The 18,744-nt window shown below is 47.2% G+C and overlaps 1 protein-coding gene across 2 annotated transcripts in view; it reads left to right on the forward strand.

Annotated features, from left to right (window-relative positions):
- Positions 1-10,370, forward strand: part of LGR6 (leucine rich repeat containing G protein-coupled receptor 6) — a 122,494-nt gene extending 112,124 nt beyond the window's left edge. For both annotated transcript variants that reach the window (XM_023186849.2, XM_023186850.2), the window contains 3 exons: positions 435-595; positions 5,058-5,138; positions 8,561-10,370. In XM_023186849.2, coding sequence (XP_023042617.1) covers positions 435-595; positions 5,058-5,138; positions 8,561-9,816 — 1,498 coding nt within the window. In that variant the 3' untranslated portion in view covers positions 9,817-10,370. The remainder of the gene's footprint in view (positions 1-434; positions 596-5,057; positions 5,139-8,560) is intronic.
- Positions 10,371-18,744: the final 8,374 nt, after the last annotated feature.

Raw genomic sequence — 18,744 nt, forward strand, 5'->3', positions numbered from 1 at the left:
GGGGAGGATAGGATGCAGGTCTCACTGAGGGCCAGAGTGAAGAATCACCAGGAGAATCCCTGTCTCCTTAAATATAAAAGAGGAGGTGCTGCCTGGGAGGAGAAGCAGAGCACTGGCAGTGCTGTGTGACCTTGGGGAAGCCTCTCCCTGCTCTGAGCCAGCAGAGAGGACTCCTTAAACAATGGGCAGAACGTTTCTTTCCCCATCTCACTTGCCAAGATGAACAAAGAAAGACCCCTTCAGATCAGGAGTCAGGCTACAAGGCCCTTACGAAGAATGCCTAGAAGGCTGCCAGCACAGTGAACAGGGAACTTGGGAGTTGAAGGACAGGCACTGAGTGCCCAGCCCCTGGGTTGGAGATCTCTTAAATCAGACTTAGATCTTAGATCCCAAAGATGCTGAGGCAGCCCATCTGCCCGCCTTTCCCCCACCAGAATCCTGGAGGTGCCTTATGCCTACCAGTGCTGTCCCTATGGGATGTGTGCCAGTTTCTTCAAGGCCTCTGGGCAGTGGGAGGCTGAAGACCTTCACCTTGATGATGAGGAGTCTTCAAAAAGGCCCCTTGGCCTCCTTGCCAGACAAGCAGAGAACCACTGTGAGTGACTGGGGGCCCTGGGCTGGGGAGGGTGGTGGGCTGTGGAGAGGAAGTTAGAAGGGATGCTTGGGGGACCTGAGAGGGAATCTGACAGAGGCTGCAGAGGGAAGCCCCACAGAGGTGGGAGGAGCTGCCCGTGATCTGAGAGGAAACTCTACCTCTGTTTGCACTTTGTCTCTTTAAGACTATACCCAGCGGTGCTTGGGACGATGTAATGATGGCAACAATGGTTGTGATAATGTCTCAATATCTGCCTAGCCCTTTGCAGTTCACAAAGTGCCTCTCATGCACCATCTCACTTAACCCTCCCCTTATGGTCCACATGTTTCTTCTCCTTCAACCTCAGGGTGTTCTCAGAGAAGACAGATCCCTTATTTTATCAATCTGAGCCAATATGATTTAATTAAATCAATTGAATTAAACCTACTTCCAGAAAAAACAAATCCCCTCATAATGTGTCCTAGAACCAAAAGGAACAGTGCAGGGTTATTGCTATCCAAGTCCATGCTGCACCTCCAGTCTGCCCCATGAGTCTGAAAGTGAGACTTCCGTGGCCACCAGGTGCAAGAGACCTTCACTGAGAATGGCCATTCGAGTGCAAGCTGTCTTGAGCCATCTGTGTTTCTGGAAGAGTTAGGGTAAAAGGCACATGTTGGAGGCAGGCAGCCAAGGGGGTTCTGAGGGATCATTTACTAAGTGGTGTCTTAGATACTAAGGGCAGAGAAAAGGGCTTCCTTCTCCGTCTGCCCATATTACAGAACACAAGCAGAATTAGGAGGGAGAGAGTAGGGGTCCTCTGCTTTGGGGTATTCTTTTTCCATCTCTCACTCTCCACAATATTTCAATGGAGAAAATTAACAAACAAACAAAAATAAAATATAAACATGTAAGAAAAACATCTCATGACAGTGTAGACAGAACCGAGGTCCAAACCCAACTACAACATTCACCAGTTGGATTGCATTGGACCAGTCATGTAATCATACTGAGCCTCACTTTCCTTATCTTTAAATGAGAAAGATAATTGGTTGGGTGCCGTGGCTCATGCCTGTAATTCCAGCACTTTGGAAGGCCGAGGTGGGTGGATCACTTGAGGTCAGGAGTTCGAGACCAGCCTGGTCAACATGGTGAAACCCCGTCTCTACCAAAAATACAAAAATTAGCCAGGCATAGTGGCATGCGCCTGTAGTCCCAGCTACTCAGGAGGCTGAGACAGGAGAATGGCTTGAGCCCAGGAGGGGGAGGTCATAGTGAGCTGAGATCGCACCGCTGCAAACTCCAGCCTGGGTGACAGAGTAAGACTCTGTCTCAAAAAACTAAATAAATAAATAAATAAGTAAATGAGAAAGATAATGGATAGCTCACAGGCTGTTGGGGAGGACTAAAAGATTCCGTAAATGATGAAGTATGCTCACCGCTACTACTGAGGACTGGTGCCTTCTGGTATACATGTATAGGGAGAGTGCAACTGTGGAGTCGGGGCACAGTGTGTGGAGGGCAAATGGTGGGCAGGCAACCTGGGGATCTCTGAGAGCCTCCTTCCCAATGTATTAACACACCTCCGTAGGGAAGGTATGAGGACCCGATGAGGAGCAGCCCAGCAGCCTGGCTGGCTCTGGGCCGGCAGACGGCTGTCCCCGGGGGACATTCCCGGATGTCTGCTGTACACTCCCTCAGGGGGCTGGAAGGAGGAATGGAAACTTTCCTTCCTCAAGGTGAAACTTTCCACCGGGCTTAGGTCTTGGAGAACCACAGGGCGTCAAGATCGTGGGCTGCCTGCCGCCTGTAATGGGAGCTAGGGCAGGGCCCCCCACTTCCTGTGGGAGCTAATGAGCCTCGAGAAGGGAAGCCAGGAGCTGCTGCTCCAGCCAGATTTGATTTCCTCCTCGTTTGAAGAGTGGTTACTTAACACCTTGGCTGTGACTTTCCCAGCCTCAGACAGAGTCCACGGGTTTCACCCCTTGCGTTTCATTCATGCATTTTGATTTCAAAGAATTGCTGAGCTCCATTCTGGAGAGCAGGGGCGGCCAGGGAGTGAAAGGTAGAGAGGAGGAAATGCCAGGACTCTGTGGGCACAACTCAGCCTCCTACCTGCCCTGATGGTGTCTGGGCCAGGGGCAGCTTCACCGTCTTCCTGCCTCCTGGGAAAACTCCCAACGGATGGTGTTTACCCTTTAAGTGGGGAGGAAGGATCCATACAGGAAACAGACTTTGTGAACCAAAGTTGGAACAAGTGCAACAAACAGAGTCACCTATCCATTGCTCTGCATGATGGAGGGAGAGCCCACAGGGTACTGTCTCTTAAACCTGAAGATTGTACAGTTACCTTTTGAAAACAAGCCATTCTTTCCCAAACTTGGGTCCTCAGGCACATTTCCCAGTCTGACTTGAGAAACTTGTCTTATTCTTTAAAAAGCCTTTCAATGATGGATTATCACGGCAAAAAAATGTTTTGTCTTTATAGATTATAAAATGTTGTAGATTCTCATTTCAAAATTCTTACAGAATTTGTGGACCTTCAGCATGTCTGCAACCCCCTAGAGTTCACAGGCCCTAGTTTGAGAAACACCGCAATAGTGAATAAGAAAAAAAAAAAGTGTAGGGCGGGGTGCAGTGGCTCATTCCTGTAATCCCAGCACTTTGGGAGGCCAAGGTGGGCGGATCATGACATCAGGAGATCAAGACCATCCTGGCTAACACCGTGAAACCCCGTCTCTACTAAAAATACAAAAAATTAGCTGGGTGTGGTGGTGGGCACCTGTAGTCCCAGCTATTTGGGAGGCTGAGGCAGGAGAATGGCGTGAACCCAGGAGGTGGAGCTTGCCATGAGCCAAGATCATGCCACTGCTCTCCAGCCTGGGCAACAGAGGGAGACCCCGTCTAAAAAAAAAAAAGAAAGTGTAAAACCTGGACTTAGAATTGAAAAGAACATTAAAGATGATCTAGTCCAGCCTCTGACTCAGTGTAGAAGTGCTTTCTCTCACATTGAGGACTTTCTGTTTAGTATCATCAGTGACAAATTATGTTTAGCTCATGCATCTGTAAATCTCCTGAACCCTTCCCACACCCTGACCCCCCAAAGCACTTGGTTGCTTGCCTGGGAAAGCATAATGGTTAAACATCTGGGCTCTGTAGTCAGACAAACCTGCGTCTGAATTCTAGTCTATTGCTGTGAGGCTGCGGGCAAGACACTTAACTTCAATGAGCCTCAGTCTCCTTATCTGTCACCTGCCTCGTGTGGCTATTGTGAGGGTTAATGGGACCATGAAGATGAGGACTGGCTGGGCACAGTACCGGATACAGAATAAGAACTCAAGAAATGTTAACTCTTATTGTTCAGTAAATCTATTAGCTGAAAGCTTTTTTCTAATTGATACATAATAGATGTATGTATTTGGAGGGGGCATGTGTGATTATTTAATACATTCATATAATGTATATAAAGATCAAATCAGAGTAATCAGGATATCCTTTGCCTTAAATATTTGTCTTTTCTTTATGCTAGAAACATTCAAATTGTTCCCTTCTATCTAGGAAAATAAATCTGTTAGTTGATGCCACTCATTGTAGCATGACAATTTGTTTCCTTATTAGTCTGCACAAGCTCTTTGAGAGCAGGGCCATCTCTTATTCATCCCTGAAATTCTTCTGAATTTGCCCAGTGCCAGAATTGCACTCAGCAGATGTGGACCTACTCTGCACCTGTTGAAGGTGGGGTGTTTCTTTTTTGGACAGCTCTAATTGTGGGAACTTACTCTTGTTAGGAAGAAGTAGAGTGTCTCCATTCGAATCATAATTTGCCTCCTTCTACAGTCCATCCATCGATCCTGGTTCTACCCTCTGGGGCAAAACAGCATGTAGAAGTCGAATTCCTTTACCCCTAACAGTCCTTCAGCCCTTTGAGAACAGCCATCATATCCCCACTTACTCTCACCTCCTCCAAGTTAAACACCGCCCAGTTGCTTTGACTGTTTCTCTCACAAATGGCTTCTGCTCTCTCCCCTCTAGTTCACTCGTTCACATCTGAACACGCTCCAGCTCACTAATGTTTTTCTTAATGTGTAGTTTTCACAACTGTACACAAAATTACAGTGACAGCTCAGCCAGAGTAGAGAAATATGTGATCAGTAGCATACATTATTAAAAGAGCTTCCACTCCAACTCGAAGCAGCACTTGTGGGTAAGGCCAACTGGAGAGGACACAGAGCCCTGACTAATAGAAAGAGAAGGTCTAGGTGAAATGTTTGCTGTGCACTCTTCAGTGCAGATAGTCCACATGTGGATAATAGGAAGCTGACCAAATCTTTACCCCCAAGGGTAGAAATGGATGTGCAGGGTTGCTGGAATGACCAGTGCTGAGCAGAATTAGTAGGAGACAACTTAAAGGAGAGGGCATTTGGAGAAAGGTAGGGCTTGACTGACACCAAGACCCAGGGCCCTGCATCACTTTCTCTCCTTTCAGATGACCTGGACCTAGATGAGCTCCAGCTGGAGATGGAGGATTCAAAGCCACACCCCAGTGTCCAGTGTAGCCCTACTCCAGGTGAGGTGGTGTCTGGGGAATGGGGACGAGGGGGAATGGAGAAAGGGCACCCAAACACCTAGTTGAGGTATTAGTTCAACCAGGCATGTCTACAGCCACATTCTTTGCCTGACTCCCAGCCTGCTGCAGGAGGGCCCTCCTTTCCTAATTCCTGGGGAAAGAACTGGAGTTCTTTCCCTTGGGTGGCTGCTTGAGGGGAGTAGCATGAATGGAGGGGAAGTCAAGCAATCAGCCAATTAGCATTTGTGCATCCAGGAGAAAGCTACTGTCACACAGGAGAGAAGCAGGAAAGAATACCTTGACCCTATTGCTCAGGGTGGCACATAGGACTGCTTTTGAGTAATCCCTCAGTCTAAGACCCATACCACAGAATCCCAGAGCCAGATGGGACTCCGAAAGGTCACCTTTTCCATCCCTCCCTACTCCATCCCAGGAAGATTACAGTCTCTGTTAAAACTCTGCACAGTGGAAAACTCCATAGTATTCCTGGGCAACTCCTTACAGCACCATCTAACCCTTACAGTTGGGGAAGTCTCCTTTAGCATCTAACCTAAATTCATCTTGCTATAAAGAAAGCAAAAAAGAAAATTCTCTTTCTCTTTGGTGCAATTCAACTGGAGATGTTTAGAGTGAGGAAGTCCCTTCCCTTGCATATAAAATGCTAACAGGCCACAGAAGGCGGCAAGCAGCATGCTACTTAGGCAAGGATGGGAACTCTTCAGAATGGACAGAAAGTGATGAACAGTGTGCTTCTTCCATTTCATTCCACCTCCATTTTCCTGTTTTCCAGCTTTCTCTGGCCCAGGACCTTTGCCTTCTCCCTTTACCCTCTCTAAAGCCTATAGAGTGATTGCCTGACCTTGCCCAGCCCAAGTTCTCAGTGCTTGGTGACAACAGCACGCCCTCTAGTGCCAGCTCGGGGCCAGAACACTAACCCAACCTGGAGGAAGCAGGTGCTGCTTCTGACTTGGAAAAACACACATGCTGCATTCACGATGCCATGGAAATTTCACCTCCGAAAACCAGTAATCAGCAGGGATGAGATAAAAAAAGGAAGTTCCAAAAGACAAAGTCCAACTTGAGCTTGCTTTTAAAATAATTCATACCAAATGGTCAAATAATTATGGTACATTTTATGGTACATGAAATATGTTTTGAATAATATAAAGATATCTTCTGGGGAAAAATTTGGGAAAGTCTGCTTGATAAAAATGTAGCTTAAAGAGAACGAGAAACGCATATACAGTTGTCTTAGTCCACTTTGTGTTGCTTTAACAGAATACCTAAGGCTAAGTAATTTATAAAGGAAAGAGGTTTGTTTGACTCACAATTCTGGTGGCTGGGAGGTTCAAGATTGGGCAGCTGCATGTGATGAGGGCCTCAGGCTGCTTCCACTTGTGATGGAAAGCAGAAGGGGAGTGGGTTTGTGCAAATAGATCACAGGGTGAAAGAAAAGCCAGACTCCCTTTAACAACCCACTCTTAGGGAACTATTCCATTCCCTGGATTGATTGAGAACTCACTCACTCCCACAGAAGGACATTAATCTGTTCCTGAGGGATCCCATGATCCAGATACCTCCCACGAGGCCCTACCTCCAACATTGCCACATTGGGGATTCCACTTCAGCATGAGTTTTGGTGGAGACAAACCGTACCCAAATGATAGCAGCAGTAAAATCTTAATTTAGTTTAAAAACCTGTATGTGTAGGCCGGGTGCGGTGGCTCAAGTCTGTAATCCCAGCACTTTGGGAGGCCGAGACGGGCGGATCACAAGGTCAGGAGATTGAGACCATCCTGGCTAACACGGTGAAACCCTGTCTCTACTAAAAAATACAAAAAAAAAAAAAAAAAAAAAAAAAAAAAACTAGCTGGGTGAGGTAGTGGGCGCCTGTAGTGCCAGCTACCCGGGAGGCTGAGGCAGGAGAATGGCGTAAACCTGGGAGGCGGAGCTTGCAGTGAGCTGAGATCCGGCCACTGCAGTCCAGCATGGGCGACAGAGTGAGACTCCATCTCAAAAAAAAAAAAAAAACAAAACCTGTATGTATGTATGTATTTTTTAAAGACTGGACAGAAATACACCAAGATAATGAGTTATCTCTGAGAGGTGAAGTCTCATGTCATTTTAATTATTTCGTGTTATATTTTCAAATTTTCTACAATTATCACCTATTATATTTGGTAATAAGAAAAAAATGGTTTAAAAATAGCTCCCACAAAAGCCTCTCAAACTCCCCTGCTACCTAGAAACACATTGGAGAACAAGAGTCGAAAGCCAAAGAAAATGAAGAAATAATATTTCCAAAGTTACAAGGTGATTTAGGAACAGACTTTGGAGAGAGGGATGGAAAACACCAGGATCGCAGGCATCTCTTGTGGACCCAGGTTGGAAAACCCCAGAAGTCATCTGTATTTTGATTTACTGTACTTGAGACACTTTACCTCCCAAATGCTGATTGATTGACAAATATTCAATGTGGTCTGTACCCCTCTCACAGAGCAAGGGAGAGCCAGCCTGGTGTAATATTTGCTCAGGACTCTCCCACGATGAAGGCCTTAGTGGATCACTGGGGACTGACTGAAAGAAACAGAGCCTCAGGCATAGACTGGTTACTGTCTGGGCAGTCCCTCACACCTCTGTCCCTACCCACCATATCTCCCAATTCTGATACCCTCTCCACTCCTTGATGGCAGCCTGTCCTTCCTTTCTTTCCAGTGCTGTCCTTTACTTAACATTTCCTCAATATCTGGGTTTGTACTGTATTAATTTGTACCATGTGTGTGTTTATTTTTTATTTTATTTTATTTTATTTTTTTGAGAGAGTCTTGCTCTGTAGCCCAGGCTGGAGTGCAGATGAGCAATCTCGGCTCACTGCAACCTCCGTCCCCGGGGTTCAAATAATTCTCCTGCCTCAGTCTCCCAAGTAGCTGGGACTACATGTGCGCGCCACCACGGCCAGCTAATTTTTTGTATTTGTAGTAGAGAAGGAGTTTTGCTTTTTGGCCAGGCTGATCTCAAACTCCTGACCTCAGATCATCCATCCGCCTCGGCCTCCAGAAGTGCTGGGATTACAGTTGTGAGCCACTGTGCCCGGCCTATATGCGTTCTATGTTCTGGTGTACTGAGAGGAGGGTTAGGGTTCACCCCACTTGCAGCTCTTCGGAAGAAGAGTGGTGTATGTCCCACTGCTCCTCCCCACAGCCCCAGCTGGGGGTTCTCTAAGGTGAGAGACCCTCCAACTGGGAGTTCTCTGGGGCCAGAAACTGGGTCAGCCTCCCTTAGACTGGGAGTTTTCCGAGGGCAGGGGCCATGTTCATCCCCTTTTGACTGGAAATTCTGAGTACAGAGGCTGACCTTGGTCCTCAAGACCTGGTCCCAACATCCTCTGGCCCAGGGTTAATGTCTCATCTTCTCTCCTACAGGCCCCTTCAAGCCCTGTGAGCACCTCTTTGAAAGCTGGGGCATCCGCCTGGCCGTGTGGGCCATCGTGTTGCTCTCTGTGCTCTGCAATGGACTGGTGCTGCTGACCGTGTTCGCTGGCGGGCCTATACCCCTACCCCCGGTCAAGTTTGTGGTAGGTGCGATTGCAGGCGCCAACACCTTGACTGGCATTTCCTGTGGCCTTCTAGCTTCAGTCGATGCCCTGACCTTTGGCCAGTTCTCCGAGTACGGAGCCCGCTGGGAGATGGGGCTGGGCTGCAGGGCCACTGGCTTCCTGGCAGTACTTGGGTCGGAGGCGTCGGTGCTGCTGCTCACTCTGGCCGCAGTGCAGTGCAGCGTCTCTGTCTCTTGCGTCCGGGCCTATGGGAAGTCCCCCTCCCTGGGCAGCGTTCGAGCAGGGGTCCTGGGCTGCCTGGCGTTGGCAGGGCTGGCGGCCGCGCTGCCCCTGGCCTCAGTGGGAGAATACGGGGCCTCCCCACTCTGCCTGCCCTATGCGCCGCCTGAGGGCCAGCCAGCAGCCCTGGGCTTCGCCGTGGCCCTGGTGATGCTGAACTCCTTCTGTTTCCTGGTCGTGGCCGGTGCCTACATCAAACTCTACTGTGACCTGCCGCGGGGCGACTTTGAGGCCGTGTGGGACTGCGCCATGGTGAGGCACGTGGCCTGGCTCATCTTCGCAGACGGGCTCCTCTACTGTCCTGTGGCCTTCCTCAGCTTCGCCTCCATGCTGGGCCTCTTGCCTGTCACGCCTGAGGCCGTCAAGTCTGTCCTGCTGGTGGTGCTGCCCCTGCCTGCCTGCCTCAACCCGCTGCTCTACCTGCTCTTCAACCCCCACTTTCGGGATGACCTTCGGCGGCTTCGGCCCCGCGCAGGCGCCTCGGGGCCCCTAGCCTATGCTGCGGCCGGGGAGCTGGAGAAGAGCTCCTGCGATTCTACCCAGGCCCTGGTGGCCTTGTCTGATGTGGATCTCATTCTGGAAGCTTCTGAAGCTGGGCGGCCCCCTGGGCTGGAGACGTATGGCTTCCCCTCAGTGACCCTCATCTCCTGTCAGCAGCCAGGGGCCCCCAGGCTGGAGGGAAGCCATTGTGTAGAGCCAGAGGGGAATCACCTTGGGAACCCCCAACCCTCCATGGATGGAGAACTGCTGCTGAGGGCAGAGGGAGCTATGCCAGCAGGTGGAGGCTCATCAGGGGGTGGAGGCTTTCGGCCCTCTGGCTTGGCCTTTGCTTCACACTTGTAAATATCCCTCCCCATTCTTCTCTTCCCCTCTCTTCCCTTACCTCTCTCCCCCTTGGTGAATGATGGCTGCTTCTAAAATAAATACAACCAAAACTCAGCAGTGTGATCCATAGCAGGATGGCCCAGTCTCTGGCTCCACTGATCACCTCTCTCCCGTGACCATCACCAACGAGTGCCTCTTGGCCTGGCTTTCCTTTGGCCTTCCTCAGCTTCACCTTCATGCTGAGCCTCTTCCTTATCATGTCTGAAGCTGTGGACCAGAGACCTGGACATCTGTCTGCTTAAGGGAAATGAGGGAAGTAAAGACAGTGAAGGGGTGAAGGGTTGATCAGGGCACAGTGGACAGGGAGACCTCACAGAGAAAGGTCTGGAAGGTGATTTCCCATGTGACTCATGGATAGGATACAAAATGTGTTCTGCGTACCATTAATCTTGACATATGCCATGCATAAAGACTTCCTATTAAAATAAGCTTTGGAAGAGATTACACATGATGTCTTTTTCTTAGAGATTCACAGTGCATGTCAGTGTAATAAAGAGAGAAGTCCTACAGTAGTAAAATCTATTGAACTTTGTTTAACCCAGTTCCCTGAATTATTTGGTAACAGGTTTTTGTCTGCTTGTTTGGTGTTCCCGGAATATCTATTAACATGACAGAACTTAGCACTGTTCTCTCCCAACGAGCTCATCTCTGTACCACCAAGTGCTACCCAATGACATCACAAAATGCCACCACTTCCTGAAAGCCCTGATCCTAGAATGAACTGCCAGAGGTAACTGATGATTCCATCCACCAGTAGAGACTCTCAACACTTTACCTCCCACCTCTGTTATCCTATGCTGGGAAGGATGAGGAGAAGCCTACCATTGTGGTTCCAGACTCAGACCCCTGAGTTGGGGCAGGGAGAAAGGGATCCCTGTGTATTCTCTTACCACCCTGCCATCAACCCCAGCAAGCACCAATGAAAGTTTGTCTGCTGCAAGAGGGATAGTAGGGTTCCTGGATCCCGGCAGGGCTGTCTAGGTTCCTTCTGGCTCTTAGTTGCCTTCTTATGCTTCTCCATCAGATGCCCCCTGCTACCTCCTGCCACAAGCCAGGTCCTGCCTATTCTTTGGGACAAGGAGGCCTTAGCCAGAAAACAGGAGAGATAGGAAATTGTAGTTATCTGGGACCCTGGGTGCCTCAGATAGGCCACTGACCTTTCTGCCTCTCCCCTCATGACCTTTCTAACTATGGTCTACAAAGTGTCTCTGAGCATTTCCAGAATGCCCCCCTCATCCAGCCCCAGACACACACACATTCAATCTGAGAGTGAGGTGGTAAGGGCTGGGGCATCCTTCCAGACATTAAAGGTAATTCTTGGAGACATAAAAAGAGAATCCAAGACTCAACAAAGGGCAAGACTTGTTCTAGGGTACCCCAACAGCAGTCACATCTAGAGGACAGGAGTCTAGAATTCTGAGACCAGATGGAAAACAATCTTCTTCCTGAATTCTGGCATGGTCCTCAGCCGGGCCCTATCCCCAGGGGCTCCACTATTAAAACAACAAACCTGAAGAAAGCCCTTCTTCTAATTCTGTAGTTCAAGTTTCTGCAGCTTAGCTTCTCTGCTATCTCCCTGCTGTCCCCAATGCCTAGTGGAAATTCTGACACAGGACAAAAAGGCTGCCTAGGCTGAGGTAGGTAGGGTAGGTAGCTCCATGAATGAAACTTGATACCTTTCTAAATCTTATCTGACTAGTTGCCTGGGGTCTTATAGGCTCTGAAGCAGAATGTGCTGACCTTGTAATCCCAGAAGAACCTTGGGGTCCTACCATGAGGCCAGCCTCAGTGTAGGTACTCGCTAATGACGGCAGGTTTATTTATCCGTTGTTTATTTGAGAACCCTGCTCTCCCAATTTCCCTAGGGCTGATCAAGAGCCCTTAAAGGGAGGAGTTTGCTCTACTTTGGATACTGAGAATTGGTGACTCTTATCAGGGAAAAGAGTTCTTTGCCTCAGGGATGACAAAACTCGTACAGTTTTTGGGAGTCTTGACTTGTAAAAAGTCACCCCAGATCCCTTCTCACTTCTTGCCCCCGCCATGTGATCATTGTTCCCCTTGGAGTTACGGAGTCTGTGTTGAGGTGGAGCACAGTAGCCATGTGTTAGAGGTTTAGGAGTCACAGGAACTGCCCCCTACAGGTGGCCTCTTCTATGAAAAGGGGACCAGTGATTTCTGGCTGCAAGCCCAAGGGTAGCACCACTGTCACCTTGTCATCTGCTTCTAAAGATCCAGACATCTGCTGGCCAGAGGAGCATCTGCTGAACCTTCTCATTAGAGGAGAGGTGTGGAGGAAGGGAGTGGAGGTGTTTGCCATGAACTATTTTCATTATTTGGAAAGTCTGGTCGATGTACACTTACCCAAAATAAAGCTGAGCAGTGCAGTTTCTTTGTTTTTTGATTTTGACTGAATTTCTAGCAAGTCAGTATGTTATTCCTTTGGTTATCTTCATTATGATCCACAGAAGATTATGAAGATTATGTATGTCTTTGATCACAAAATCAAAAAACAAATTATTCAATGCATCTAAATGCATTTTGTTGGGTTGACAAAATCTTCCAAAATGGTATCCATGGGGAAGAATCTGTCCAAGAGGGCTGTAGTGGTGGCAACGCTGAGGACTGCTGACTGGGTGTGTGTTGCCCTGTGCTCTGTGTGCTGTTCATTGGCAACTGGTGCCAACCACAATCGCGTCTCAGACCGACTTGTGGAAGGGAACCTCGTGTGGCAGAAATGGTTTTTATAAGCACCTTTGAACATACCAATGGTAAAATCCAAAAAATGCAGAGCTGACATTTGAAGATTATGGATGAACACAGCCCCTAGCTTGGCCTTCTCCTTGCTTTCCTCTCTCCTCCTCTAGCCTCCAATATCTTTCTAGTTTCCCTTTCCAGGAAGACTAAAAGGTCTAAAGAGTAGGGGAAAGGAAAAAGGAAGAGCTGGCAATAAATAGGCCTGAGTGACGGTAGTGGGAAGTTGCTAGAACGCTTTTTTGTTTGTTCTTCTATTTTTTCTTTAAATTTTTTTTTACCTTTTTAAAACATTTTTATTTTTAATTTTTAAATTTTTTTATTTCTTCTTATTTCATAAACCAACATCAGAGCTATAGTAGCTAGAATCCTTGATCCTGTCTGGCACCATCTAACTACCTCTGCTCTGCTTTAGCAAATTCTCCCACCCACCACCCCCACAGCACTTCTGGGTTTCAGTTCCATGCCCTCTCCAGTTGCTTGAAGTATAAGGATTGTCAGGATGTAAATATTTGGATTCTTCTGTATAATAAAGCACAAGTGAAGAATGATATGTGTCCCTCAACTCCTTTCTGCTGCCTCTGGTGGAGCCATGGAAGTGGCCAGAGGTATTTGAGAGAGGAATGATCAGTGGCAATGCTCTTCCTTAACCTGTCTTCTGACTTCTGGGGCACCTAGGGCACAGCCAGTGAGGCTCAGGGTTGAAGTTTGGAGGCATCAGAATCCATTCCACTCACCTATATCAAAGTGCCCTTTGTGTGCTTGCCACTGGATTAGACATAGAATAATCTAAAGAAAGCAGTGAGCAGGTTGGGCCTTCATTATTCAGACCCCGAACACCTTCCCAGACCCAACCCTAATGCTGGAGTTTCCTGATAATGTGAACCCCAAATAATCAGCTTGCTTTCCTCTCCTTGAGTGCACTCTCTCAAGCACTCTCTGCCTTGGGAATCCTTACCCCCCTGCCCCTGGCCCAGCCTTGCTTCAGAGTGGGATGATGCCCCCAAGACAACCAGGTGGCTCCTTCTCAGGGGAGGGAAGATGGAGTTCAACAAAACTTGCAATCATGGGGCAAGGTGCTAGCCCCAGAATGGTATTAGGGCTGTACTGATCTAGTGCCTGACTCCCTTCTGAGTGGAAAACTGGTACCTTCATGAGTACCTGCCCTCCACTCTTGAAAACAGAATATTTCAAACCCTCTATCTTCCTGGCTCAACTACAGGGAAGGCCATTTTTTCAGCTGTTCTTCTTAGACTGGATTAAGAGACAGAAACTCAGGAGTTAACTCAAGTAAGTACGTGTTTCTTGAGAGGATCCATATGAAGCAATAAGCGAGGCAGAATCTCAGCAAATAAATCCAAGGCCAGAAAGAGCAGTAAGACTGGGCCTTGTGGTACCTGAAACTAAAGGCCATTCTGGATTTAGTCTGTGATCATTCTCTGTGTTGCCCAAAATTAGCCGGTTCAGCTGCTCTCTGGAGGCCTGTTTTTATATCTAGCTGCTTCTCAACCATGATCAGCTGCTCCCACCCACCCCTTTTGTTTAAAAAGCTTTTCATAAATTTAATTTTTGAATAAGTAATACATTCACATGGTTCAAATAACACATTCTTAACAGTTTCCCTCTCATCTCCGTCCCTTTTGGCTCACTTCCCAAGCCCTCATTGGTTACCACTGTTATTAGTTTCTTATATATCCTTCCAGAGTTTTGAAAATATATATATTAGCAAGATGCATATATATGCTTATTTTTCCTTTTCCCAAAGTAGCACACCACGGTTCTGCTTCTGCTTTTTTAACCTGTAATGTAGCTCAAAGACGTTTCTACATCAGTAAAGAAAGCATTCTAATGTTTTTGAAGCAGGTTATAGCCCATTAGGTAGATGTATCATGATTTCATCTTATTCCTCTTCTGATGGACATTTGGGTTGCTTACTCTTTTGCTCTTATAAACAATACTGCAACAAGTAACCTTACATGAATGCCATTTAGCACCTGTGTAAGTAAGTATATCTGTATATCTGTGTATAGTATAAGTATATCTGTGTAAGTAAGTATATCTTAGCACCTGTGTAAGTAAGTATATCTGTAAGATAAATTCCCAGAAGTGGAATTGCTGGGTCAAAAGAATAATTTTTCAGAGGATACATGTGAAGCAATAAGGGAGGCAGAATAATTCTTTTGGCCCAGCGATGGGGTAAAGAAAAGGTGTGATTATTTATTGCATAAATGAATTGTTTCCTTTGACTCACAGCCTGTGTTTATGGGTAACTTCTGCTTGTGTTTACCTCACTATGATCCCTGTCCTTCCTCAAGGTCTCTGGATGCATCCTTTCAGCTTTCAGTTCCTGGGCTAATTTCTTTGTTGTTTTCCTTTTTAAATTTCCAACGGTAGTATCCTGAAAGATTGAGAGAGAACCCAACTCACCAAACTTCCTTTTCTACAATAGGCCAAATTATAGGTTAATGGCCAACAGGTAGGTTGATCACTCTTGGGCCAGGAACCTGTCCTAGTTCACTAAACTGTAGTGTGTCAATGGGTATGTGTGTGTGGGGTCATATTGGACAAAATATAACTGCTCAGGGCTTTCCTTGTCAAGGGCTGTGGGCAGGGCTACTTTTCTCTGAATGGACAGTAGGCACAGTAGGAAAGTTCCATGAGAGCAGAGATCATGCTGGTCTCATTCACTGTTGTAACCTCAATCCTTTTCATCAAGTCTAACACACAAAAAAAGTGCTCAATTAATTTCTTTTGAAAAAAAGTATTAAGAAATCAACAGACCAGGCATGGTGGCTCATGCCTGTAATCCCAGTGCTTTGGAAGGACAAGGTGGGCAGATTGCTTGAGCTTGGGAGTTCAAGACCAGCCTGGGCAACACGGCGAAACCCCATTTCTAAAAAAAAAAAAAAAAAAAGAAATACAAAAATTAGCTGGGCATGGTGGTGTGCATCTTTAGTCTCAGCTACTGAGGCAGCTGAAGTGGGAGGCCTGGGAGGTTGCGGTAAGCTGAGATCATGCCACTGCACTCCAGCCTGGGCAAGAGCCAGACCCTGTCTCAAAAACAAACAAACAAACAAACAAAAAGAAAGAAAGAAAGAAAAGAAATTAATATATCCAAGTACATCCATTAAGATTCTGTTTTCCAACCTAAAGGGGCCATCTGTCCAGGAGATAGATGTAAATAACGCAGAATGGGCAGATATTTGTATGGTGAGATTTGAAGGCCACCAAGTTCCCGGACCCTCTACTTTATAACAGCTTCCTCCCTGGCTACCACAGAGGTTGAAATTCCACCATCATAGTTACATATTCCTTCAGGTTAGGAATAGCCCATAGTCCTTTGCCCAGGAAAGGAAATGACCACTTCCTTTCTTCTGGTAACATCAATTTGACCTTCCTTCAGGCAACTACTTCCACTGCTCTCTAGTGCCTACCTTTCAGGTGGGGTTGACTCCAGACCAGGTTCCAGAGGTGGGAATATAACCCAGACCCTATCAGCTTACTCTAATCCCTGGTCACAGTGATTGGTCCAAGGATGGGCTTACATCTCAAATCCTTCTAATGACACCCAACTTGGGAACTTTGCTGGAGCTGGTAAGAAAGAAGTACTCTTTCACTGGAGTTGCTGGACTGGTAGGAAGAAAGCTGCTGGTGTCTCTCTTGCCACTTGGAGTGAAATGAATCCTGATGGCATTATTTGAGCATCTGTACCTAGCCATGCCTGAAAGCACATTTGGATTTCTCAGGTTGTAAACCAATACCTTTTGTTTGCTCAAGTGAGATTGTTAGATTTCTGTCACCCTCATGGAAAAGAAGCCAGATAGGCTTCTCCCTCTGCATTGCTCTCTACCTGCAGCCCAGGAGTAAACCCATTGACCTCTTTTCAACTATTAGTGTGGAAGATGCAGTTATTGAAAATTTTTCTTTAAAAAATGTAAGACAAGGTCTCACTTTGTCACCCAGGATGGAGTGCAGTGGCACAATCATGGCTCCCTGTAGCCTTGACCTCCCGGGCTCAAGCAATCCTTCCACCTCAGCCTCTTGAGTAGCTGGGACTATAGGCATACACCACCAAACCCAGCTAATTTTTAAATTTTTAGTAGTGATGGGGTCTCGTGATGTTACCCAGGCTGCTCTCAAACTCCTGAACGCAAGCAATCTTTCTGCTTCAGCCTCCCGGAGTCCTGGGATTACAGACAAGAGCCACCATGCATGGCCTGAATAGGAATTTCGATGAGCAAAAGTATGTGATAAGACAGAAGTACTGTCAGGATGAGTTAACAGGTAGAGACTGTGGGCCTGGGTGGAAAATCCCTAGCGGGGAACCTACAGCAAGAGAATGCTGAAGAAGTAAAGATAATAAAAAGGGAAGATGAGAAGGCAACAGACCAACCTAATTTATTTTGTCACTAAACCAGAGATCCACAGGCTCTGCCCTGAGCCCCTGGATTACACAGGAAGTTTCAGAATTGCAGAACTGTCAAGTGTGAGCTTTGGGAGAAATCTCAGAGAGCATTCAAGCCACGCCTGCATTTTATAGAGGAGGAAATGGAAGGGGAGAAACTTGCCCATTATCCCACAGCCACTCTGTGGAGGCAGACGTAAAATTATTAGAATAGGGCCAGGTGTGGTGGCTCACACCTGTAATACCAGTACTTTGGGAGGCCAAGGTGGGTGGTTCACCTGAGTTCAGGAGTTCGAGACCAGCCTGGCCAACATGGTGAAACCCCATCTCTACTAAAAATACGAAAATTAGCCGGTCATGGTGACATGCACCTGTAATCCCAGCTACTCAGGAGGCTGAGGCAGGAGAATCGCTTGAACTCAGGAGGCGGAGGTTGCAGTGAGCTGAGATCTTGCCCACACATTCCAGTCTGGGTGATGAGAGTGAAACTCCATCTCAAAAAAAAAAAAAAAAAAAATTTAGAATCCATGCAGCTGATAAATATGATTCTGGAGTCATACAGGCCCAGATTGGAATCCTAGACTTAACATTAACAGCCAGTTGTCCTTAGGTTTTACTGAACCTCTCTGAATCTGTTTCATCTTCAGTAGAATGGGGATAATCATAATATCTAAACTCTGAAGGTTATTGAAAAAGATTTTTCATGAGGCCAGGCATGGTGGCTCACATCTGTAATCCCAACACTTCTGGGAGACCAAGGCAAGTGGATCACCTGAGGTCAGGAATTCAAGACCAGCCTGGCCAACATGGTGAAACCCCGTCTCTACTAAAAATACAAAAATTAGCCAGTCATGGTGACATACACCTGTAATCCCGGCTACTGAGGAGGCTGAGACGGGAGATCGCTTGAACCCGGGAGGCAGAGGTTGCAGTGAGCCGAGATCACACCACTGCACTCCAGCCTGGGTGACAGAGCAAAACTCCATCTCGAAAAAGAAAAAAAATTTTTCATGTGAAGTGTTTAGCTTAGTGCATGGCAGTAACTCCCAGGCCTAGAGACAACGTAGAGACTAAGAACTCACCCCCTAGAAAAGTTGCCTCTGATGGAAGGTTTGAGGCAACTGTCAGAGCAGACCCTTTTTTTGAAGCACAGAGTTTCAGGATCCTGGTTAAAGGAGGAAGACAGTGGAAGGAAGGGGACACATTCTATTGGGATGCGGGATCAGGGGAAAAGGTAAGCAAGGAAAACAAGCACATAAAGGGGAAAAACCCTGTATTGGGGTGGGAGGGTAGATGGAATGAGCACGACATTCTGGATAAACTGTCATCCCTGATATAAACTAAGAGATGGAGAGAGGGATGGACACACTCTGGGGACCATGGCAAAAGGCAGGGGCGACTTGCCAAGAAGCAAGCAGAAAGTGGAATGTGTTGTTTCTGTGTGTAGCATGTCTGCGTCCATCACCCCAACCTCTCCCAGGCTTCACTGGCAGTCCAGTGTGGTTCAGGACTGTAAGATGTCTTGCAGCCAGCCATTCTGGGGAGCAGGTTCTGAAATCATAGCCCCACACCCCTTCCTTGTCCTTCCCTCCCTTGGGCTGCCCCAACCTAAACAAGACAACCTGAGCAGGGGGGCCACACGCTGATGGAAAAATACACACTTGGCTGGAAAAGGAGCTTTATTTGTATGTGTTGAATTCCTGCAGCAGCCAAAGGATAAATAGCTAGTT

Source organism: Piliocolobus tephrosceles, chromosome 1, assembly GCF_002776525.5.
Source record: "Piliocolobus tephrosceles isolate RC106 chromosome 1, ASM277652v3, whole genome shotgun sequence".
NCBI lineage: Eukaryota > Metazoa > Chordata > Mammalia > Primates > Cercopithecidae > Piliocolobus > Piliocolobus tephrosceles.